The 26,393-nt window shown below is 35.7% G+C and overlaps 1 protein-coding gene across 1 annotated transcript in view; it reads right to left on the reverse strand.

Annotated features, from left to right (window-relative positions):
- Positions 1–26,393, reverse strand: part of LOC145268827 (rap guanine nucleotide exchange factor 1-like) — a 307,722-nt gene that overhangs the window by 69,726 nt on the left and 211,603 nt on the right. The window contains exons 7-11 of the mRNA XM_080124477.1: positions 23,260–23,646; positions 19,683–20,218; positions 12,201–12,460; positions 5,632–5,703; positions 1,217–1,353 (exon numbers count right to left, since the gene is read on the reverse strand). Of these exons, the coding sequence (XP_079980603.1) occupies positions 1,217–1,353; positions 5,632–5,703; positions 12,201–12,460; positions 19,683–20,218; positions 23,260–23,646 (1,392 nt within the window). The remainder of the gene's footprint in view (positions 1–1,216; positions 1,354–5,631; positions 5,704–12,200; positions 12,461–19,682; positions 20,219–23,259; positions 23,647–26,393) is intronic.

The following is a 26,393-nucleotide window of genomic DNA, read 5'->3' on the forward strand; positions in this document are numbered from 1 at the left end:
TCCTTCAGACTATGGTAAGTCATCATTTAGTGGAACTTTTAGTCCTTCAGACTATGGTAAGTCGTCATTTAGTGGAACTTTTAATCCTTCAGACTATAGTAAGTCATCGATTATATAAAAGTGAAAATGTGTTTGTGTGCATTTTTTTTTTTTGTATATCCGCCAAAAGCTTTTTTTGGGGGGGGGGTCACAAATTCTTACAACTTTTTATATACTTTATAGATTATAATATCTCCGATTTATGAAATGAGGTCATCTATATCTTTTATTTCAGTGACTTTTATGTTACAAAATTCGCCCGTTATTTCATTTCTCTATGGCATGATGTTTGACCTAGAAAACCACACGTTGACGTTCGTTTAACCAACTACTTTTTTAAACGTTTAATTTCAAACATTATCACTTCTCTCCCCTCGTAGTGTCGTGGTAAGTTATCAGGCTATTTGTCTCAAGGCTTAGGGTTCGAGCCTACCTCCCTACCAAAACTTTTCTTCTTCTTTAACACTGACAAACTCCCAGGCAATGCTGGGCACTCCCACTAGTATATTATAAAACAAACAAGCTTCAATAAAACGGTTCTATCATAAAAAATTGTTCATATCATAAAACACTTTTTTTTTCTTTTTTTTTTTTTTTTTTTCAATTTTTTAGAAAGGCACTTATCAAAGCCCTAAGGTCACTTGAGGATTAAGGTTAATGAATGTAAGGTGCTGTAAGCGTTAATGATGTAGATTGGGTAGAATTTGGATTATTTAAGGCTCAACAAGAATTTGTTTACATTGGACTTGAAGGCTACCACATTGTAGTTGGCTGGAAAGCAGGCCAATGAAACAGTGTTCCACAGTTCTAGGAAAGAAGCTTTGTTCATGGGATCTTTAGATTTAGGCACAGACAGAAACTGGGAAAAATTCTTGATAGTGGTTGTAGCTAGTCGAGTTTTTTTTTTTGTGAAAGTTTGGCAAGAGAAGACCAGAGATTGAAGCTCAGAGGAGCACTTGCCATGAAAATAACGACAGAACAAAGAGAAGCTTGCAACATCTCTTCTGTGGTAAAGAAGTTGCTTACATAGGGAAAGTTGCTTCCAGCGTTAAAATGTTACTTGCAGAAAAACAAATGTGAATGAGAAAAAGTTGTTTTGATCATAAAAATGTGGTTTAAATAAAACAAAAAACAAAGTTGCATGTATGTAAAAGCAAAAGTGAAAAAAGTTGCTTACATTTCTGGGGTTGTAGTTGGACCAAGTGTAGGTTCAATCATGCTGGATGCCTTCTCTCTAACTACTTCTACTGGACCTTCAGTGGAGACATCTGACTGGCTGGAAATAGTTGAAGCTTGGCTCTGCCGATTGGAAGCCTACAAGGGAAGATTGTATAGCGTCAGACAAAATATACCAACTGAACATCATGATCATCAATTTTGTTCGTTTGGCGTTACCTTATTTTTTTTACAAAAAAAAAAAAAAAAAAAAAATGACTAAAATTTTTTTTATATACATTCTAGATTTATATTCCCAGTTCTTCTTTGTTAGTGTATCGAAATTCGAAAATTGTAATGGTATCGAAATTCAAAATTCATAAATTGCATCGAAATTCAAAAATTGTAATTGTATCGAAATTCAAAAAAGTGTAATTGTATCAAAATTCAAAAATTGAAATATTGAATTTCCAATGAAACCAATGGTAATATTAATTATCAAATATCATCTTAAAAATTCAAAAACATAGTTACAAATATTACACTGAGAAGAAAAGTTCATGCAGTTCATTTTAACTCTAATGTTGTATTTTCGAATAAGTTTTTGCTACAATACGTGTACTTATATAGCATTTTAAAAAGTGTTTTTCTCTCTATTTCATCGTTTGAATCAAAATCGCTTTAAAACAATGTCTTCTTTTCAGAACATTAAATACAAGATAAAAAAAAAGCAGATCTGCATAATTTTCTTATTTTAATTCAAGCTAGGCTGAAAAGCTGCCAAAACAGCTCATGATATCAACGTGTTTAGCCCAGGAACCACTACTGAACACACAATGACGTTGACATACCAGTTCTCGTCAGATCACCGAAGTTAAGCAATGTCGAGCCTGGCCAGTACCATATGGGTGACCATTTGGGAAGACGAGGCGCTGCATCTACCGCGAGGTAAAATACCTGGTTGGGAAACTGGTACTGTCTATCCCTTTCTCGAGGATAGATGGGCCTCTCTAAAGCCGTGGTAAGCAACCCATCAAGTGATGGCGTCACAATAAAAATACTCTTGGTAGCCCTGGCAAAGCATTAAGTATTCAGCTACCGACAAGATTTAAATTACACTGCAAACTTGTGTAGTGAGTTTATTCTCAGCTGCGACCGCATGTTACATTAAGTTTACTGAACACACAGCACAATGGTGGTTTAAGAAATTTTGTGACCACGACAAGAGTCTTGAAGATAATGAGTGTAGTGATTGGCCATCGGATGTTGACAATGATCAATTAAGAGCCTTAGTCGAAGCCAATCCATGCACAGCTCGAGAACTTGTTTCTGAATTAGACCTAACATATACAATGATTTCCAACGATTTGAGATTGGGGGTGGGGTGGGGGCTTCATAAATGGGTGTCTCACGAATTGAATGACAGCTTAAAGATCTGTTATGAAGCGTCATCTTCCCTTCTTTTATGCAACTGATTTGCTATGAAAAGTGGGTTCTTTATAACAATTGGTGACGCTTATCTCAGTGGTTAGATGGGTACAATTCACTACAACAATAACACTTCCGAAGCCAGAACTGCGCCAAAAGAAGGCTATGCTGTTTGGTGGTTTGCAACTGGTCTCATCCATCGGTTTTTTTGAATGCAAGCGAAACCATTACGGCGGTGAAGTACAGTCAACAAATGGATGAAATGCATCAGAAACTTCGATAACACTCACTATTAGTCAACATAAAAGGCTTAATTCTCCTCCACGACAATGTCCAACTACAGAAGTTGAACGGGCTACGAAACTGCCTCACCCGCCATATTCTCCAGACCGCTCACCTACCGACTACCACTCTTTCAAGCATCTCAACAACTTTCTGAGTGAGAAATGCTTCAAAAACCTAAGTGATATCAAGAATGCTTTTCAGCAACTTCCTCACCACCAGAATGCAAGATTTTTACGTTACTAGCAGAAATACACTTAAGCGATATCAAAAGCGCCTCCAGTGACTTCATCGCCGTCAGAACGCACGATTTTTAAGTTACTGGCATAAATACACTTGTTTTGCGTTGGCAAAAGTGTGTTGATTCTGAGGTGCTTATTTTAATCAATAAATTTTTGTTTGAGCCGAGATATGTTCATCTGAATTTAAAAGTTAAAAACCGCAAGAACTTTATTGTCAACCTGATATTTTTTAAATGCAAATTAATCCACAGAAAAGAAAAAAACCCTGTCATCCATGGAATTATTAAACTCCCTATCTTTTCTGCAATTCAGCCATATTTAATACAAACAAAATTCAGTCTATGTCTGTCTTGTTCATCAAGTTGCAGTGGTGAATGTCCAACAGTAATACAAGTAATATAAACGATCATTCTCATCTTGAGTGTTATTTGTGCAATGTTTCGGTTGCTTTAGCCTTCGACAGTCCTCAGACATGTTTGTTGTTGTTTGGAAAAGAAAAGAGAAAAGTTACTGGCTCTGTAGATATTTTTGTATTCCTTGAGTTAGTCTCTGTTTTATGGTTAATGTTTCATATTTGTGAAAAATTAGTTGACAAAAAAATGCAAAACAATAACCATAAAATAGAAACTAACTCAAAGAATACAAAAATATCTACAGAGTTTTTGTTTTATTGTCGTTCAATTATAAATAACTCTGATCCACTCTTCTCTTGTCACTGGCCTTACTTGGGTTGTTTTAATAGACATTATCTTTCAAGATAATCCCAATGATAAATATCAGGCAAGAAGGAGTGGGGAGTTAAGATCCTGTGAGTGTGAAGCCCATTATTCAGGGTTACACCTTTTACTGATGAAATGATTAAATCGAAGTGTCTTCCAAATATCATTAAACAATGATAAAACAAAGACTGTTCGACATTCTGGAGTGAAACTTGGTGGACAAGTTAGGTATAGATTGATGAAGTTCATTTTATGAAATACTAGCGGGGTTGCCCAGCATTCCCAGGATATTTAGGTTGTGTAGTAAGGACCCCCTCCCCCTCCCCCGCGGGGGGGGGGGTCAAAACAACAGTAGCCGGAGTGCCGGAGTGTGTTCAGGTAGTGTTAGGTAGTGTAGTAAGGAAGCCCTCCCCCCCCCCAAAAAAAAGTGGTAGTAGCGGGGGAAGGGAATAGAAAAAAATAGGCAGGTGTTAAAAAAAATTTTTTTAAAGTAGCAGTAGGCAGGCAGGCTCGAACCCGTAACGCGAAGAAGGAAAAAAAGTGACATCTTTGCCAATACCTCCATCGCTAAACCGGAAGTGGAGAGCATTGAAATTAAGCAAAGTCAATCCAACAGTGACAATGACTTGCTAAAATGTCGGCGAAAAAAGCTACCCGTCCTTATACGAAATGGCCGAGTTTAGGGCGAAGGAATTAATGTTTTTGATCGAGCAACAAAATGATACTGATCTCGTCAGGATCCATCGCCTATATCAAAATTTTTTGCAAGTCATACAAACACACACACCTTTTGCCCTTTACATATATATATATATATGTATATATATATATACACTAGTGGGGGTACCCGGCATTGCCCAGGTGTGTTGCAGTGGTGTAATAAGAGTGGGAATAAAAAGCAGCCCAGTGGGGGTGGGGAAAAGCAACAGGGTGGAGAGAGGTGTTAAAAAAGAAGTGGTAGTAGGCTGGAACCCGTAACGAAAACCAGGAAAAGAAGGTAATGTTAAAAAAAAAAAATTGGTAGTACGCAGGCAGGCTCGAACCCATAACGCGAAGGAGGGAAAGAAAGTGAAACATGTTAGCCCATGTTACCATCACGCATTGAATTTTAATGATTTAAATGCTTTGCCATTTTTTGAACAGTTTCGCTTTATAAGAAAAAAGCGAACAACACTCAAGACGCCGCCATGGTATGAATTTTGCTTAACTCGATCAAAAAAAAAAAAAAAAAAAAGAGCTAATATCCGTTTGTGAATCTGAGATATTTGCGGAATCTATCCGATGCGAGAACATGCAAACAGCCTTTCGCGAACATACACAAACGCTCGCAACCATTTTGCCTTTTATATATTAGATAGAAGACGTGCCCGGCATTGCTCGGGTGTTTGGAGGTGTGTATTGAGCATAAAAAAAAAAAACGAAAAGTGCTCAGTTTAGGGTGAAGGAAGTAATGTTTTTAGCCAATTTTTCGATATTTGTCGTCTGAAGTGATGAGTTTAAAAATGGTACCGATCTCGTGAAAATCCGTTGCCACTGCTGAAAGTTTTAGGCCACCATGCAAATATACATTTAAACAGACAAGTGAGACTTATATAATAGATGGTTGGATTGCAGAAAAGATTGTGCAGTTTATTAACAATTAAATTGGTGGCGGTCACCCTTTATATAAATCAGTGCAACGCCGGATAGCCCTACTAATGTACATATATATATCAATTGCATTCAAATTCTAATGGTGCTGGATAATATTTTTGTTCTTGAACTACCTCTGCTGGACCTTCAGTGGAGACATCTGACTGGCTGGAAATAGTTGAAGCTTGGCTCTGCCGATTGGAAGCCTACAAAGGAAGATTGTATAGCGTCAGACAAAATACCACAATTAAATGACTTATCATAATCATATGTTTTTTACATTGCTGGCATGTGTTGGACAGCTTTTAGAAATTGACACCCAAACCTATCTCTGGCCAGGTCTATACTTCTTTCTCTCAAGTCCATTTTTATCACTCCCATGTTTTCCTGGATCTACTACCTCAACTGTTCTATGTTTAGTAACCCAAGAACTCTCATGCATTCTTTCAACTTGGCCATACCATCAGAGTCTCCTGCTCTGCACACATTCCCTTATACTGTCCAGATTTAACCTTCCTCTGAGCTCATCTTTAGGACTCACATTACACATGACATTGGATCATTTTCATATCACTCCTCCCCATGCAACATGTCCTTAACCCTCACTGATCAGACTCCACTTCCATACATCAAACTGTGCACTGTTGGAAATATTATTAAGACTTTTTAGGGCAATTTGCATAAGTGACTTTATGCAAAATATCCACTATTACTTGAGGGGAGGCTATATATAAACACTTAAAAAAAAAAAAAACCTTGGATGAGCAGCGTTCAAACAGAATTTTCTTCAACAAACACGAACATTCTACAGAATAACCGTTTTGGAAACTACTAAACTTAAAACTAACATAAGTATTACCTTTTATTGTATTTGTAATTTTTTTTTTTCCTTAAATAGGCGTCCCCACTTATCAAGGCCGAGAGGCAACTCAAGGATAAGGGTAAAAGAGTGTACAGTAGTCAAAAGGACAATATAGTAATCGATATTAATGGAAGTTCAGTAAATTTGTTAACTTAAGTGCAACGGCTCATCAGAAACTTGTTCACGTTGGACTTGAAGACAACCATATTATAGACAGCTGGAAAGCAGGAAAACGGAAGACAATTCCACAGGCGTGCAGTTCTAAGAAAGAAGCTTTGATCATGGAATCTACGTTTAGGTTTAGGCACAGATAAAGAGTGGGGGGAATTATTGATAGTGTTTTCAGCTAGACGAATGTTTCTTGTGAAAGTTTGGCGAGGGGGGACCATAGATTGAAGCTCAGTCAAACAATTTCCATGAAAATAACGATAAAGCAGAGACAAACTCGCAACATCGCTTCTGTAAGATAGAGGTTGCAGTGAAGAGAAAAGGACATCTCCCATGAGGTCACGGAGTCTATTTTGAACTCTATCAAGGCAGGACAAGTCCTTTCTAGCAGCTCCTGTCCAGATGCGTCAACAGTATTCCATCCTTGGATGTACCTTGCTCTTATATAGATAGAGAATTGCATCAGTAGTGAGATGTCTACTGGATCGATAGAAGGATCCCACCATTTTTCCAGCAGCCTTGGCAACATATTTGATGTACGTATTCCATTTAAGATCAGGAGTAAAGGTCAAGCCCAGAAGCTTGTCAAAACTTAAGGCCTCCTCAAGACGAGAGCCATTCATTTTAATTGATGCCAGATGGGGATCAGAACGTTGATGATGTAAAGATAGAAGCTTGGTTTTAGATGCATTAAAAGTAACCAGCTACTCCTTTCCCCATTGTACAACGTGATCAAGATCAGAGGAGAAAATAGGAGAGAAGTTAGTTGTTTACTGTCTTAGATGTGCTACCATAGATGGTAGCGTCATCAGCATAAATGTCTACAAATGATGTAAGGATGTGATTTGGAAGATCATTAATGTAGATCAGGAAAAGAGTTGGGCCCAGGATGGACCCCTGAGGGACTCCAGCATTAATACTGTGAGCTTCTGATTTTTGCCCATCAACTGCTACTCTTATGAACCTATCAGAGAGAAATGATTTAATAATTGAGAAGACATTTCCAGCTATACCATAACTGGAGATCTTATGCCATACCCTATCAAAGGCCTTTGATATGTCAAGAGCAATTGTCCAAGAAAGGTTGCCTCTGTCGAGAGATTCGCTTATAATTGAATATAATTTGTTTTTGAATGCAATAAGTGGTGATTCCTTAGTAAAAAAAAAAACCCAAAAAAAACACTCTTGGAGGAACTCTAATGGTAGTTCCTTATCAAAATCAGACAAGTCATTTGTTCTGTCTTATTATTCTGGGTAGTTTTAAAAGCACCCCTCCCCCAAAGTTTTCCCTTCTCGCGCTTTTAAAAAATAGTTCATTTATTGCTAGTTGCCTGAGGCACCCCTACTGGCTTTTCAAATCCCACACTCCTGATCTTGCATCTAACTTTCCCGCCATGTTGGAGGGAAATAAATAAAAACTATAGGAACATGTGATTGAGAAGCAAAACCTTTTTGCTCGTTTGTCAGAGAACAGACGAGGAGTGTTAAGAGATGATTCATCGGAAAGGAATTGGTTTAGGAAGTAAACGTTTGCAGCGGCTACTGCAAGGAAGGTGGCTTCCCTTCTTCATGTTAGAAGACTACTAACACCTCAGAGTATCCTGTACCTTTAAAAAGCCACCATACGCCCACACATGGAATATTATTGCCACATCCGAGTAGGTGCATCTACCACTAGTCTCTTCCTCTTGGATATGGTCCAAAAAAAGAGTCAGTCTCCAATCTAATATGGCCCAGACAGTCAACTAATCTCTAACCTCGGCCCCATCACCACAATGTTGCATCCCTGTACTTGTTTTACAAGTATTTTAACGGAATATCCTCTGATGAACTCTCAGCACTTGTACCCTATTGATCTACATATCCCTGACAAACATAACTGTTATAAGAAAAGGCTGTCCCCTTTTCCTGTAAATAACAAGAACTTTACATAAGTGGAAAATGAGATTAGGATAAGCCAAGACTCGAACCTTGGAAGCAAGGTTCAGAGATAGATTCAGAAAATGGAACGTTAGAATTTAGCTATTGTTTTTGAAATAGTTAGATTTTGTTTGTATTGTAAAAAGAATTTAATTGTTCGTTCTTTTATGAAAACTGAATAAAAAAAATAAAAAAATAGGTTAGTTGAGAATTCTTTGTTTGCAGAAGTGTGTTTTGGACAAACATATGCTTAGCCATGTGAGTTGGTCACGTTTTAGAACCACACATCTGATATCATAGCCAAAAAGGAATTCTCAATTATAGGAGCTAGGATTAGCAGATTAGAGGGTCGACAGTCGAGCAGAGGAAGCAGAACAGTGGAGTCTGCTAGTCAGAGAGAGAGAGAGTTGGAGTCAGGGTCCTTTGGAAGTGAAGGAAAGAACATTAAACTATGTAGATCCCGAATTTGAATTCCTGATGTCATCATCATTTTGACCGTTCAAATGAACCGGTCATCATTTTGACTGGTCAAATGAAATAAAAAAACATCGATATTTGTAAATGTTTGTCTTCGTGTCGTCATTCAACAATTGAAGGTAATGTGTTAATCATCTTAATATTAACTTCTCTTCCAAGTAATGTGTCCCCTTCCTCCATCATAAGTAATGATTATCCCCTCCTGTGTTAAAAGAACTGATCACCCTCTCTCAGTCGCTAATATATGTCATAAAAATACATAGAACTGTAATACGTATAAACATCTTAATTAAGAACGAGTACTTCCAAAAACTGTTAGAAGAAAAGGCTGTCCTTTTTTCCTGCAAATAAGAAAAACTTTAGATAAGTGGAATATGAGATTAGGATAAGCTGAGACTCGAACCTTGTAAGCAAGGTTCAGAAATAGATTCAGAAATTGGAATGTTAGAATTTAGCTATTGTTAAATTCCATATAAAATAGTTAGATATTGTTTGTATTGTAAAAAGAATTAATTGTTCATTCTTTTACGAAAACTGAATTAAAAAAGGTCAGCTAAAAAGAATGAACAATACAAATTAAAAATATATTGAAAAAATAGGTTAGTTCAGAATTCTTTGTTTGCAGAAGTGTGCTTTTGTGAGTTGGTCACGTTTGAAACCATACATCTGACGTCATAGTAGAAAGGGAATTTTTCAATATAGGAGCTAGTTTTAGTCAGATCAAGGTAGTCAGACAGACAGGTTCTGGCAGTCAGCAAAGGCAGTCGGAAAGAGTTCACATGGTCAGAGGAGGGTCCCTTTAGAAGCGAAGGGAGAACATTTAACCATGTAGAAACGAATTTGAATTCCTGACGTCATCATCATTTCGACCGGTCAAATGAAATAATGAACATCATCGATTTTTGTAACTGTTGTCTTCGTGTCGGCATTCAACCATTGAAGGTAATGTGTTAATCATCTTAATATTAACTTTGTATAACACCCTTCCAAGTAATGTGTCCCCCTCCTCCATCATAAGTAATGATGTAAAAGAACTGATCACCCTCTCTCTTCGCTAATATGTTATAAGAATCCACAGATCTGTAACATGTCCTTCTCTTCCTGTAACCGTTATATCTCCCCACCGTCTCTTAATATGAACTCAGCGTCATCCTCCAATATGGACCCTTATACAACATGACAAGCAGCAAAATTCCACCACTTCACTGTAGAGATGTCTAGATGTTGGAAAGCCTTTTACTCTAATCGTTTATTCCATCAGACTGCTAAACTTTGAAATTCCCCCCCTGTTACCTGCTCCCCTGACTCTACTGACATGCAAAAGTTTAAGTGCAATATAAACGGACATCCAATTCATTTCTTTCCTTTCAAACACGGTCCCAAATAGTAGCCCATCATGTCTAAGTGGTAGTATTTCTTGTTTGCGAGTGAACATGGCTAAAAAAAGAAAATAAAAAAAGGAAAAAAAAAAGAAAAAAAAAGGAAAAAAAAGAAGAAAAGAAGAAAAAAAGAAGAAAAATAAAAGGAAATAAAAAGGAAAAAGAAAGAAAAAAAAAAGGAAAAAAAAAAAAAAAGGAAAAAAAAAAAAAAAAAAAAAGGCGGTGGGAACACAATCCGTATTCCAGACAATGGGATGAAATAATTTGGAGAAGTGAGAGGTAATCAGAAGTTAATATATCTATAACACTATTTACGTCAGAACAATCTGGAATGACAATAATTTTCCTACAAGTAAACCCTGACTAAATATTCAAAATCGCATAGTATTCACGACCCAAATAAAATCTCCTCGCTATGAGGAATAGTGCACCTTCTCGCAGTGATATTACCTCAAGCAATAGTAAGAAGTTGGATACTACACCAGACAAGGTGAATTCTTGTCCTGGAATCCAGTAAAACCAAGAGACGAAAAAGAAAGCTATACTATAACATATTTAATGGTCAATTTGGAAGAAAGGAAAACTATGTTTTCAACTTCTTCACATACAAAAGGGTTCAGATATAAAGAACTTTAATAGAATATTCGAATATGTGTCTCCAGTAGCCCCAGGGAGGGGTGTTCCCCTTTATTTCTGAGAACTTTGAAGTAAAAAGAAAAATGAGTCAAAATATGGGAAAATGCTTTCTGCTTTATTAACGAACGTGTTTAAATGTATGTTTGATGAAGTCATACAAGTTTTATATGACATTTTCTTTTATGGTTTGTGTCGAACAAGCATTAATAATTGTTACATTTTATGAAACATTTGTTTTTATTGCCATTTATTTTGGACTCCTGCAAGATTATTCAAGAATTAATATAAATCAAAATATTTTGATCAGAGAAAGAGAGAGAGAAAAGGAAGAAAAGAGAGAAAGTGGCTGAGAGAAAAAAAAGATAGACAAGGAGAGAGAAGGGAGATAGACAAGGAGAGAGAAGGGAGATAGACAAGGAGAGAGAAGGGAGATAGACAAGGAGAGAGAAGGGAGATAGACAAGGAGAGAGAAGGGAGATAGACAAGGGGAGAGAAGGGAGATAGACAAGGGGAGAGAAGGGAGATAGACAAGGGGAGAGAAGGGAGATAGACAAGGGGAGAGAAGGGAGATAGACAAGGAGAGAGAAGGGAGATAGACAAGGAGAGAGAAGGGAGATAGACAAGGAGAGAGAAGGGAGATAGACAAGGAGAGAGAAGGGAGATAGACAAGGAGAGAGAAGGGAGATAGACAAGGAGAGAGAAGGGAGATAGACAAGGAGAGAGAAGGGAGATAGACAAGGAGAGAGAAGGGAGATAGACAAGGAGAGAGAAGGGAGATAGACAAGGAGAGAGAAGGGAGATAGACAAGGAGAGAGAAGGGAGATAGACAAGGAGAGAGAAGGGAGATAGACAAGGAGAGAGAAAGGAGATAGACAAGGAGAGAGAAAGGAGATAGACAAGGAGAGAGAAAGGAGATAGACAAGGAGAGAGAAGGGAGATAGACAAGGAGAGAGAAGGGAGATAGACAAGGAGAGAGAAGGGAGATAGACAAGGAGAGAGAAGGGAGATAGACAAGGAGAGAGAAGGGAGATAGACAAGGAGAGAGAAGGGAGAGAGAAGGAAGAGACAAGGAGAGAGAAGGGAGAGAGAAGGAAGAGACAAGGAGAAAGAGAGAGAGGGAGAGAAAGAAAAAAAGGAAAGAGTGAAAAAGAGAAAGAGAGAAAGAAAAGGAAAGAGACAGAGAGAGAGAGAGAGAGAGAAAGAAAGATGAAAGAAAGAAAGAGAGAGAGAGGAGACACCAAAGTAATAGCAAGCTACTCACCCGTCCTAACTTTGCCGGGAGGGCAGGCGGTGTGCCCATGTTTTCCGCTGAACCAATTCCAGATGTATTGTCGGAACTTGCGCTAGAGATATCGGATATCACACTTATTGTGTTTGAGCGCGGATATAATGAGCGTTGGAACTCTTGGTGATGATGCTGCCATTCAGTCTCGAAGAAGTTGAGTGAACGACGAGATATATTAGCAAATTCCGTGTTGCTGGGTTGCATATAAGAACCAAATGTTTGCATATAAGTTTGAACTGCAAAACAAAAAAAAAAAAAAGGAGAAATTTACCAATTAGAAGAAATTAAGATCTCATAATAATGATAATTACATGAAGATATGTTTTTCTCTGTGATAATATTATTATAATGATGAAGAATATATTTATAACTAGCGAAACTTGTGGAAATTCCACAGAAGACTCATTTATATGTGATATATGTATGTTGGCATTCTATAGATGCTCAGCATAAATGGAGACACTCTGGTATTATTGTAGCTCTTTTGTTAAAACTGCAAAAGTATTTCTCCAAGCTAGCAAGAACGCCCGGCATAGCCAGGTCATAAAATATGTTTAAATATATTTTAATTCTTGCAGATTTCATATATATTATTATAGAATTTAGGTTCTATTGATTTTTATATATTATAAAGTTGCGATTTCAAAAATAAAAAATTTATATATATATATATATATATATATATATATATATATATATATATGACTTGGGTTCATCAGCTTGAATCGAAACCGAATCCCAAACTTACGAATAACTTTAGTTCCTTCAGCTATAATCAAAACCAAAACTTGTAAAGAATTCTTGGTAAAATTATTTATATAAAAAAAAAATAGATTACTGAGGTGCCATCAGTTAAAATCGAAACCAAAACTTATGAAGAATTCTTGATAAAATTATTTAAAAAAAGAGGGTTTGTATTACTGCACACATAGATTCGAAAAAGTTGTCAAAAAACAAATATATAACAAATAAATGTTATCAAAGGCAAGATAAGTTACTTTTCGACCTAACTGGATATGTTTTCAGTGTTTTTATTTAATGCAACATGTTTATTCAGCTCGAAAAACATACTGTGTTTACCGATGTATTGGAAAATTCAAAATGGCACCCGACTCTCTCTTTAACACGTTAAGTTTGGGAAAAGGTGTTATAAATATAAAACTAGAAAAAATATTGTTAGAAACTCGTTCAATATATATTACCGTGACATATATTCGGTGGTTTTAATAGTATTTTGTCTAGTTTATTATTTATAACACCTTTTTCTGAACTTACCGTGTTAAAGAGAGAGTCGGGCGCCATTTTGAATTTTCCAATACATCGGTAAACAATGTATGTTTTTCGAGCTGAATAAACATGTTACATTGAATAAAAACACGAAAAATATATCCACTTTGGTAGAAAAGTAACTTATCTTGCTTTTGATAACATTTATTTGTTATATATTTGTTTTTTGACAACTTTTTCGAATCTGTGTACAGTAATACAAACCCAAAAAAGATTATTGGAGTGCCATTAGCTATAATCAACCTCCAACAAATAAAGTAGTTGTTTTAAACTGGTTTTAGTTAAAGGGGAGAATTCTTTTGTTGCAGCATTGAGACCATATGCGCGACATTGCAACCTGCGTTAGCAGCGATCAACAACTTTGGACCAGTACAGTTAGCAAAGAATCACGCTCTGTGTAAAAGACATATACATGTATATTCACATGGGCACATTAAATGGGTTTGTCCGATATATCATCGGATCAAATAAGTTTAATTTTTACACAAGAGAGTCACAACTTATCAAGGCCTAAAGGCCACTTGAAAATAAAGGTTAATAGGTTTGTCTGATGAAAAGGGAGACAACACCATGAGGATCGGTAGCCATGGTTGAATCTGATTATTTACATGGACAGCTCAACAAGAAGTTGTTAACATTGGACTTGTAAATGGCTACATTGTAGTCCACAGAGAAGCAGGGGACATGTAACAAGCCTTCCTGTAGCGTTGTTGTTAATCCTTCGAAAGACCGATTGCTGCCCTACACTCATCTAAGCAAGAAGAAAAAGAATCCATTAGTTGTAAAAAGGTAGACATTTGGCCACAAAAATGTCCCAACTATTTAAAACTTGCCCGGCATTACCCAGGTGTTTGGAGGTGGGTGTTGAGCAAAAAGAAAAAAAAAAAAGTGGTAGCAGGCAGGCAGGTTTGAACCTGTACCACAAGAACAAAGAATGTGAAAAAAAAAAAACCCTGATGTATTTGCTGTCACATTCATTGCCAAACCGAAAGTGGTGAAGGTTTAAATTAAGGCTAGGCAACCAAAAAGAGAGGATGACTTTCGAAAATATCGTTGAAAAAAGCGACCCATACCTGTAGAAAAGTGCCCAGTTGAGGGTGAAAAAAAAAGTAATGTTTTTGGCCAATTTTTCAATATTTGTCGTCCGAAGGGTCGAGCTTCAAAATGATACTGATCTTGTGAAAATCCGTCGCCTCTATCAAAAGTTTTAGGCAGACATACAAACATACATACAAGCATACATTTAAACAGACAGGTGAGATTTCTATTATAGATTATCAGCTTCAATGCTAAAAGCCTGTGTCACCAACAAAAATTGACTTCCTGTCCAATCTCAAGTCTGATATACTCTAGCTTCAAGTGACACCTAAACCATTCCTCTCCAGCTAGAATTCCAAGCATGACTTTAGTCATTTCGCATGCCAATGCAGTGTATGGAAGCAATATTTATGTGCAAGACGAGACAATCATCAAAGGTTGCAGAGACAAATCGTTGACAGTATAGAAACCAACAAGATGACAATTACATCTTTCTACAAGCCACCTCCAAAGTCTCGTTCAAATAGCTTGCCAACAGCATAATGGACAGTACATCCCACTCGGTTATTGGTGACTTCAATAGCCATACTACAGTGTGGAATACCAATAAAGATGGAAAGCTCATCAAAGAGTGGACTATTTCATGACTAATCCAGACGACATTTTCGAATTTAGACACAATTCCAAGAAATTTTAACTGAACTTAATACAAAAAAAAAAAAAATGTAAAGAAAGTTCATAAAAGATAATAAGAAACATTGTGCGGTGTATCGAAACGCCATTTACGTGTGCGACAACGTTTTAGCAATCGTCTTGTTCTGTATGTAAATGGTAGGACTAGTTGGCTGACAGTATGGAAATACTGCAGCTGGAAACGAACACACAAAAAAAAAATGCAGGGAAGCAGCTCCATGGTATTGTGTTCAACAGAAAGGTTGTTATAGGAAAGAAGCTCTGTTTAGTTTTAGCAACACAGGGGAAGAAAGAAAAATTGACAGTGGTTGTAGTTAGACAAGTTCTTGTTGAAGCTAGAAGAGTTTCGTGAAGATTTTACAATGGGAAACCATAGATTGGAGCTCAGTCGGACACCTACTATGAAAATAAGAATAGAGCAAAGAAAGATTTGCAACATCTCTTGTGGAAAAATGGTTTAAGGGAAGATGACCCCTCCCCTAAAAAAACACATTTTGATGTTAATTTTGTTCTTTGTCAAGGCAGAAAACTTATGCTATGAGAGACCCCCCATCCCCAGACAACAGTACTACATCATAGGATATATTTGACTCTTATACAGTAAGAGGATTGCATCAAGTAAGAAATACTTTCTGGAACGGAAGAATGATCCAACTATTTTTCCAGCAACATTGACAATAGATTTGATGCAATTCTTCATCTTCAAGTAGGAAGTGAAAAATCAGTTTTTTTGTTTTTTGTTTTTTTGGAATCTCTCTAGATAGCCTGAAGGCCATTCCAGAATAAGAGTTTATAAAGGTTAATAATCTTTAGTGGTAGAAATCAGATATAATTTGATTATTCAACAAAAACTTGTTTACATTGGACTTGAAGACCACCTTATTGCAGTCAGCTGGAATGCAAGCCTGCAGAACAATGTTCCATAAGTGTACAGTTCTAGGAAAGCAGCTTTGTTCATGGAATCTGCGTTAAGATTTAGGCACAGTGTGGACCTATTCCAAAATTCCATTATGACAAGTTTCAAGAAAAAATATACGATTAAACCCGGATCTCCAACCTCCAACGTAGACCCCAACTACCATGTCTCCTTCACCAACATCAGGGGTCTACGTTCATACCTTCCAAAGGTTGAAACCCAATTACTGGAGACTAAACCTGACCTTTTATTTTTAAGCGAAACTGGCATTAGACAGACTATTTCCCTAGATGAGTTCGTAATTAAAGGATACTCTAACTTAACTTCTAAATGTGAACCCCAAGATCGTCATGGGCATGGAATATGTGCCTATATAAAAGATGCCTTTCCATGTGGTAGGGACATCTCCAGAGAAGATCCTAACTTACCCTACATGTGCTTCCGGGTTGCACTAGCTCACACTACTGCATTTATATTTACTCTCTATCGCCCCCACAACAGCGGAGTTACTATCTTTAAAAGCATATCTGAGAAAATTGACCAAATCCTATCTGCTTATCCTTCAGCTAACATTCACGTATGTGGAGACTTCAATGTTCACAACGTCGAATGGTTGACCCACTCAAACAAGACCGATGATAAGGGGAGGTTCTGTCATGATTTCTCCATTGATTATGACCTCACTCAGATTATTCACGAACCCACCTGTGTGCCTGACAATGACGGCCAGTATGCGAGTCTACTAGACTTTTTTCTCACAACTTGCCCTGAACTATGTTCAGTTTCTGGTCTGTCATGATTTCTCCATTGATTCTGGTCTGTCTCCTATTGGATCTTTTGACTACTCTGTTGTATCAATTAAGATAAGAATGAAATATAATAAGTCCCCAGACATACCTATCCATCGTACAGTATATCGATACACTATGGCTAACTGGGATAGCTTCCGTACATTTATATCGGATCTACCTCAGTGTTCCATGTTTGCCAAAAACTTTGCAGCTAATTCTACCCTTTGCAACCAAGGCTGTCAACCCCCAATATTTCCTCCTGTATCAGAAAACACGCTATGTGATATACATATATTTGTATGTGATGTTGCCAAGCTAATCAAAAACCTTGATTCCAGTAAAGCAACCGGCTCTGACGGTATTCCAATTATAGTACTCAAAAAACTTCAACCAGAACTAGCGCCTATACTTACAAAACTGTTTAGACGCTGTCTTAAAGAGAATTGCTTCCCATCACCCTGGAAAATCTCATCAGTATGCCCTGTATTTAAGAATTCAGGTAATCACTCATCCCCCTCTCAGTACAGGCCAACAAGTCTCATGTGCGTCATGAGTAAGTTGCTGGAATCTGTGTTAAATACAGAAGTAATCAACCATCTCAGCAAAAATAACCTTCTTAGTGACACGCAATATGGTTTCCGTTCTGCTAGATTTAAAGCAGATGTGCTTACAGATATATCTCATAGGTTAACGAATCTCTCGACGGAGGCAACCTTTCAAGGGCAACCGGTCTTGACATATCTAAGGCCTTTGATAGGGTATGGCATGAAGGTTTACTCCACAAGATCTCTAGCTATGGTATAGCTGGAAATGTCTTCTCAATTATTAAATAATTTCTTTCTGACAGGTTCATAAGAGTAGTAGTTGATGGGCAAAACTCAGAAGCTCACAGTATTAATGCTGGAGTCCCTCATCCTGGACCCAACTCTTTTCTTGATCTACATTAATGATCTTCCAAATCACATCCTTACATCATTTGTAGTTATTTATGCTGACGACACTACGATTACTATATGTTATAACTATGACTTCAGGCATTGGAAAATAATGGCCTGGTATAGATAAAGAATACTGTCAAGAGTGAGTAGTTTTCTAGCACAGTAGAGGGAGCCCACTTTCTTTGTGACAGCCTTGGTAATGTCTTCTAGGTCTTTGATCCAATATAAAAGCGAAAATGTGTGTATGTAAGTTTGTATGTGTGTCCGCTAAAAACTTTTGACAGACACAACGAAAATTCACAAACTCGGTATCATATTGAAGCTCCATCCTTCACTCGAAAAATATCGAAAAACTGGCCAAAAACCTTCATTTTTTCGAAGGCGAAGTTTGAAAATAAAATCGGCCAGCCAGAAGTGAAAGATGTTTGAAAGTCGTCGAGCGTTACGACGATGACGATGTAAGCGAAGTAAGAAAAGAAAACAACGTTTTAATTAAGCGCCCGGGGAGGGAGTACACACACAAAAAAAATAAAAATAACGTAAGGCAAACAAACGAACGTTACGTGAAAAATGGCTTAAATAATACAGGGTTCAATATTTAAATTTAAAAAAAAAAAAAAAAAAAAAAAAAAAAATCTCACACCACGATTCGAACCCAAAACGTTTAGATAATGAACCAAGGCCTTAACTACCTGCGCTAAAGCGGCGTATATAAAGTGTGTTCGGTTTATCAACTATTTAAAGTAAATCAGGTCACGATGTCATGACGGTCATGTGACGCATACGTTGTTGACCCTCCCCCTGTCGAATCTGTCTAGACATCTCTCTCTCTCTCTCACTTCGTCTGCCTTACTCTAAAGACTGGAAAATGGCGTCTGGCTGTTTTTATTTTAAAAGAAAACTTCGATCATTAATATTTTTTGTAAGCATATCTTTTTTTTACTTTATTTTTCGTTTAACTATCGTATCTACCTATTTTGAATGTGGTAATAACTTTGGTAACGTTGCCATAGCGTAGAAGTTCATAGTTTAGCTTTAATTAATTTTTTTTTACCGATAACAACATTTTAAAATTGTAAATTCAGACCGCCATTAGAGGTTGCTGATGTCAAGATCACGTGACATGACTCAGCGGGTTTTAAATACAAGTTGACCCAAAATAAACGGCTGCGTGTATACTTTATGTAGAAGAGTGGGCGGCCGTATTTTTGGGGGCAGTTATAAATCGATTTAAAAATATGTAATGTTTAACATTAAAATGTCACTTTTTTTGCCCCTCCCCCCTGCAGAAAATCGATCAGTTGACGCACTTCTGATGGTCACTTTGGGCCAATTTTTCGATATTTGTCGTCCGGAAGGTGGGGCTTTCATATGAGACCAAGTTTGTGAATTTTTGTTGTGTCTGTCGAAAGTTTTTAGCAGACACACAAACATACATACATACATACATACACACAAACATTTTCGCTTTTATATATATAGATTTTAAAATATTTACTTCGCTTATTCTTATGTTTTGATACAACCCCACCCGCCACCACTCGGATACCCCCCACTTTATTTTTCAGATTTTTTAAAGAAGTTTTAACATTCGTTTTTCTGTTTTCTATTTTTGTTTTTTTTACTTCGCTTATTCTTGTGTTTTGATTAACACTCCCCACCCCCATCCGAGCACACACAACTCCAAACACTCGGGCAACGCCGGGTAAACCCCCCCCCCTCCCCCGGCTAGTACTTATATAATGCCTCAAAAAAGAAAGAAAAAAAAAAGAAAGAAACTGTTGGATATACGTACTATGTTTTTTCTTTGGCGGCAATGGCGGCGGTCCATGTTGGTGTAGACTTTCCAAACTCGAATGGCTCGCCCCGGATGAGAAGTCGGAACTAGAAATGGTCTCTTGCGAGCTTTGTACAAAGAAATAAGAACTGCTTTTTTGACTGTGAAAATGGGCGTAAGACGTCATGCCGCTACTACTTGCCATCGAAGTGCTGCTGAACTGCGAGAGGAGTCGACTGCTGTGACTACTACTACTACTACTGCAACCACTACTACTACTACTGCTGCTGCTGCTGTTGGCCATGTGGCTGCTCATGTTGCTGATGCCCATCAGCCCACTGATCGGCATGCCCCCGGCCATCAGGCTCCCGGGACCCTCGAGAAGGGAGATATTGTCGTAATGGGACGGGAAGCGGGGAGACCTTAAACTCTTTGCAGGCACAGGGGGAGGGACCTCCTTGATGCTGGTCGTCAATTGGTTGATTTTTTTCGTTAACTGGTTAATCTCATCCACGGCATGGACATACTCGGCACTACTCTCCATCGTAGCACTTCTACAAAAACAAAAATAATAATAATAATAATAATATTCCATTCATTTATGGAGTCGATTATTAATTCAGAACTATACAATACTCAGTGTTGCTCGGTTGTGAAATACGCTTAAGTATTATATTTTAATTAATGCAGTTTTCACATTTATTATTATTATTATAGAGCCAATTTTCATTTGATTATTATATTGTACCTAATATATAGTAGTGATTTCAAAGTTTTGAAAAAAATAACTTGTGTGCCATCAGCTAGAATTGAAACCAAAATGTATAGCTCTCCAGTTTCATCCATTAGCATATGACCTAAATCCATACATATACTAAAATTTTTAAAAAATAACATTGCTTGATCTATAACTTTTAATTAACACATGAGCAGAAAAAAAAAACTGGTATATTCGACTTACATCTGGCCATGGCCAACGTTTTTTTTTTTTTTTTCAATTTTGACACTTTAGCAACAATTTTAACAACTAAAAATGTGAGAACTAAAATACAAATTAGAAAACTATGTTACATATTTCAGAGATGATCCGCCTTTTAAATAAATAAATAATCAGCAACTCATAAAATGAAAAACAAATCGAAGAATGTCATTCAAAACAAACTTCTGTTGTAAGTCATCAATGATTTATTGTGATTTTTAAAAGCTTTTTAAAAGGCAGATCCACTGCAATGAAACCATCATACGTCTCTATGTAATATATAATTTATATATATATATATATATATATATAAATAAATATTATATATATATATAAATAAATATTATATATATATATATATAAATAAATATTATATATATATATATATAAATAAATATTATATATATATATATATAAATAAATATTATATATATATATAAATAAATATTATATATATATATAAATAAATATTATATATATATATATATATAAATAAATATTATATATATATATATAAATAAATATATATATATATATATATAAATATTATATATATATATATATATATAAATATATATATATATATATATAAATATTATATATATATATATATATATAAATATTATATATATATATATATAAATATTATATATATATATATATATATAAATATTATATATATATATATATATAAATAAATATTATATATATATATATAAATAAATATTATATATATATATATAAATAAATATTATATATATATATATAAATATTATATATATATATATAAATAAATATTATATATATATATAAATAAATATTATATATATATATATAAATATTATATATATATATATAAATAAATATTATATATATATATAAATAAATATTATATATATATAAATAAATATTATATATATATATAAATATTATATATATATATATATATATATAAATATTATATATATATATATATATAAATATTATATTATATATATATATATATATATATATAAATAAATATTATATATATATATAAATAAATATTATATATATATAAATAAATATTATATATATATATTTAAATATATATATATATATTTATTTAAATAAATATTTTATATATATATATATTTATTTATTTTGGTTTATATATATATATATATATATATATATATTTATTTAAATAAATATTTTATATATATATATATATATTTAAATAAATATTTTATATATATATATATATTTAAATAAATATTTTATATATATATATATATATATATATATATATATATATATATATATATTTAAATAAATATTTTATATATATATACACACACAAATATTTAAAAACTATACATACATATTCCAAAGACAGACCAGCGGTTTCATTGTATTGAACCAGCAATTTGTGGCCGATATGAATTCTATACAAATTATCAGCGTTGGTTGAAAGAGGAAAACAAAGCGGAAAAATAAACAGAGAAATCAGCCACAGATGGCTGATTCAAAACAATGAAATCGTTGGAATATGTATTTATAGTTTTTAAATAAATGTTTGTATTTTAGTTCTCACAATCACGATCGAGCACTTTAGTTGATTTCTGTTCATCGCATTCTGACACGCTATATACATACATATATATATATATATGTATATATATATATATTGACAGAGTTATTTAGTAGGGAAATGAACACACAGACAGACAATTTCACTCTATACATTATATATATATATATATATATATATATATATATATATATATATTAATTATTATAGTAAAAAAATAATTATATATATATATATATACACACATACATATACATATATATAAGGACAAGATGACCGATGTTGATCTTTTTGAAAAGTGTGATATCAGTGGAATTGAAACATTTCTGGTACAGTGTCAATTACATTCGGCCAGACACGTAGTCAGAAGGAACGATGACAGAATACCCAAGGCACATTTGTACAGTCGGCTTCAGACAGGTAGAAGGCACGTTGGCCGCCCACTGTTAAGGTACAAGGATAAGCTCAAGCACAATCTGACAACAACTAACATCCCACGATCAACTTTTGAACAAAACTGCTTCTGACAGGAAATAATGGAAACTGACATGTAACAATGCTCTAAAAGTCTTTGAATTAGGAAGAGTACAAAAACTCAGAGAATCAAGAGAAAAGAGGAAAGAATTGGTTGCCAGACCAAGTAACACTTCATTGAATAAATTTTCATGAATGGCTTGTGGTCACATCTGCAAGTCATTGGCGGTGCTCAAGTCCCATAAAAGACTGAAACACGTGCAAGCAACCCTCCATTGGTATCCAAAGTCTGTCTAAGATTGAAGGAGCCTGCTTTTTGAGATATATATATATGTCTATCTCTTTCTCTCGCTCTCTCTCTCTCTCTCTATATATATATATATATATATATATATATATATATATAGAGAGAGAGAGAGAGAGAGAGATATAGAAAGACAGACAGATTAGTATGAACACTGGTGAAGCATACTATTTTTTTCTCGTGTCACTAGCAAATAAATTAAATGATTTACGGAAAATAAGAACCCGGATGATGCCGGATGCTAATAAACAAAAGTCACACTTACCTGGACTCTGAAGAAGCGTGAGAGAAACTATTCGTTCTACTGCTGCGAGTACTACTGCTAAGCAAGTCATCCATCGATTGGTTCAAACCCGATCCAATGCTGCTGGCTGGAGAGCGACTCAAGGGGGAACAACTCCGTGGAGACTGGCTCGATGGGGTAACCAGTCCAGAGCTGTTACTACAGCCACCAAGTGAATGGTCCTGCGATGGGCTCGGAAACAGCATGCTACTATGGGGTGACTGACTGGACGATGAGTGGCCATTGCTGTCTCCTTTGCTGCTGCCCATCATGCCCAACGCCGTTGTGGAGCTGGGGAGACGCTGTTTTTCGGGGAGGGGAGGTGGCGTCTCGAGTTCGCTCTCTTCAGTTGATGATTTGCTCATCATTCTGTAACAAAAAATGGAAAAATAATTAGAAAACAAAAAAAAAAAAAGTAAATCTAATTTATAAAACTCACTATGTCCATCTATCTCCATATTTTCAAACTATCTCTTCCGAAACTAAAAGTCACGGAGCAGCGCTAGGGACCTCCAATGATTAGATTTTTATGGACTGTTGTTTTATGAGTCTTTAGCCAGTTAAAATAGTTTTTAAGGGGTCAAAATTGAAAAAAAATCGTTATACATTTTGTAATCCATCTTAGTTTGTTTTTAATCAGTTCATATGCGTGTCACGTTCCTACAGTGGTAACGTCACCAGCTTTGAAGGCTACAGTTTTTTTTTTTGGTTTCGATTCTAGCTGATGGAACCCAAATATTTTTTTGTTTTTACTTTTGAAATCACGACTCTATAATAATATATACGAAATCGGGACAAATTAAAATATATGTAAGCGTATTTTACAGCCAGGCAAAGCACAATCACATTGACACACTGGTTCTCACCAGATCACTGAAGTTAAGCAACAATTAGCCTGGCCAGTATCAGATGAGTGGATATTTGGGAAGGCTAGGGGCTGTATGTACTGCACTGAGTCATAAGAAATGTACAGGTTGGTATCTGGAGACGCATTAATTCACTGGGAGAGATGCACCCATAGTCTTTGTTAAGACATGCATCAAGGAAAACTCTGATGACGTCGACAGCAGAACGTTGGATGGCCATGAAGGAGGATGAATCTCTAGCAAGTCAACGGTTCCATGGCATTAAGAGTTACATTATGTGACTGCAGCGATGCGGATGATATAAGGACAACGGATATGTGCAAGCAGGCGAGTCAGATACCACTAGTAATTGTCTGTATTTTTGAGATGAGGTGTTTTCATTGATTGAGATTGTCAGACTGACTTCCTCATCTTGGTTGTTATTGTCACGTTTCGGCCGTTTTTGCCCTCCGGCCTTCATCAGTTGTTTTGTATCGAACTGGGGAACCGCTTGTAAGGAGTCTTGAACCCAACCTCAATTTTGGACACCTCTGATAGAGAGAGAAAACCTTGAATAACAACATAGGTTTAACATTAACAAAAACCAACTAAGAATTATCCTAGTGACATATGGCCGAGTGGTCCTAGACGTTGTATCAAAGTTTACAGTTACCCAAAGGTGCTGAGTTCAATTCTGAACGAAGGCTGTGAAAAAGTAAACAGAGAATCAGCAACTATGTCCCAGAGCCTAGCTGGAGTCCGAACACAGTACCCCCGTAATAATAATAAAGTGTTGGGTTTGAGACTCCTAACAAACGGTTCCCCAGTTCGATACAAAACACCTGATGAAGGCCGGAGGGCAAAACGGCCGAAACGTTGTGACGATAACAACTAAGATGAGGAAGTCAGTCCGACAATCTCAATCAATCAGATACCACTGTGCTGAGGAACGTAATGGCAACCCACCCCATGTATTCTGCCAAGTTCAAAATCATGTGATTGTCTTCAGAGGAATCGGACGAACAATGGACCGAAGCCTATGGAGATCACTAACCATGATTTCTTCTGACATGAACATGCCACAATACAAGATAGATAGATCTATGAAATTGAAAATACGACAGAAGAAGAAGCCCTCCCCTCCCTCTGTTAGTAATGTAAAAATCAGGCTACCTGGGCTGAGCTAGACCTTTCCTGGAATCAAGTATATTTAGCATCACCAGATATTTTTGGTTATTTTGAATTATAGTGGTTATCATAAACCAGCCTAGAGTTCAGTATATGAAAATGGGTTAATACAGTGAAATTCTTTTCAATTTCAACTTGAGATAACACGTTTATTTTCGGGTTATTTTGATAAAATTTGCACATAAACAAAATTTAATATGAGGTGCCTTCAATAAGTTTCCAGACTTTTTGTGTAGGTATTTAAAATTGTCGTAGACTCTTGAAAATTCAATATGTTATTGCTGTATATCATATGAGATATCTGACCAATTTTTAGGATTTCAGGTTCAAATGAACAGCAGTAATTGGAATACACCCTACTAAAGCCTGATTGTCACAGCTGGTGAATTTCAAAACTGCAATCTGGACATGAGGAGAGTTTAAAAACATTCCGTACGTTTCTGTGGCATTTTTCCAAGTTTAAAACAAAATTTTATTGCATATCGTTTTTCTAAAGTGTCCTTTGAAATTCACCAGCTGTGACAATCCAGCTTTAGTAGAGTGTATTCCAATTCCTGCTGTAGCTGTTCATTTTTGAAATTCACCAGCTGTGACACAGCCAATTATCAGGATAACTTAAGTGTTGATATGACATAAAACAGTTCATCAAAACCAATCACGGATCTAGAATATTGTGCTTCAGCATTACGTTACATAAAAAGAAACTTTTAGACGAAATGGAATATTAATGCATGGTATAGTGGATAGGCATGTCAACAATCTAGTAAAAATAAAGCATAAAAAATTAACGATGTTGTTGTGTAATTATCTTTACCAGTGGGTTTTAATGCTTATCCACGATTCCATACACTAATATTCTATTATGTAATACTAGCCTGGGTGCCCGGCATTGCCCGGGTGTTTGGAGGTGTGCTGAGCTAGAAAAAAAAAAAAAAATGGGAAAAAGGCTTGAACCTGTACCACGGAGAAAAAGAACATGAAAAAAAAAAAAAAAGTGACGCCTTTGCACTGCGTCCATTGCCAAAACGGAAGTGGTGAAGGTTTAAATTAAGGCTAGTCAACTGAAAAGAGGGGATGACTTTC

The sequence above is a fragment of the Euprymna scolopes genome, chromosome 44, assembly GCF_053919585.1.
Source record: "Euprymna scolopes isolate OS-2025 chromosome 44, ASM5391958v1, whole genome shotgun sequence".
In the NCBI taxonomy this organism is placed as follows: domain Eukaryota; kingdom Metazoa; phylum Mollusca; class Cephalopoda; order Sepiida; family Sepiolidae; genus Euprymna; species Euprymna scolopes.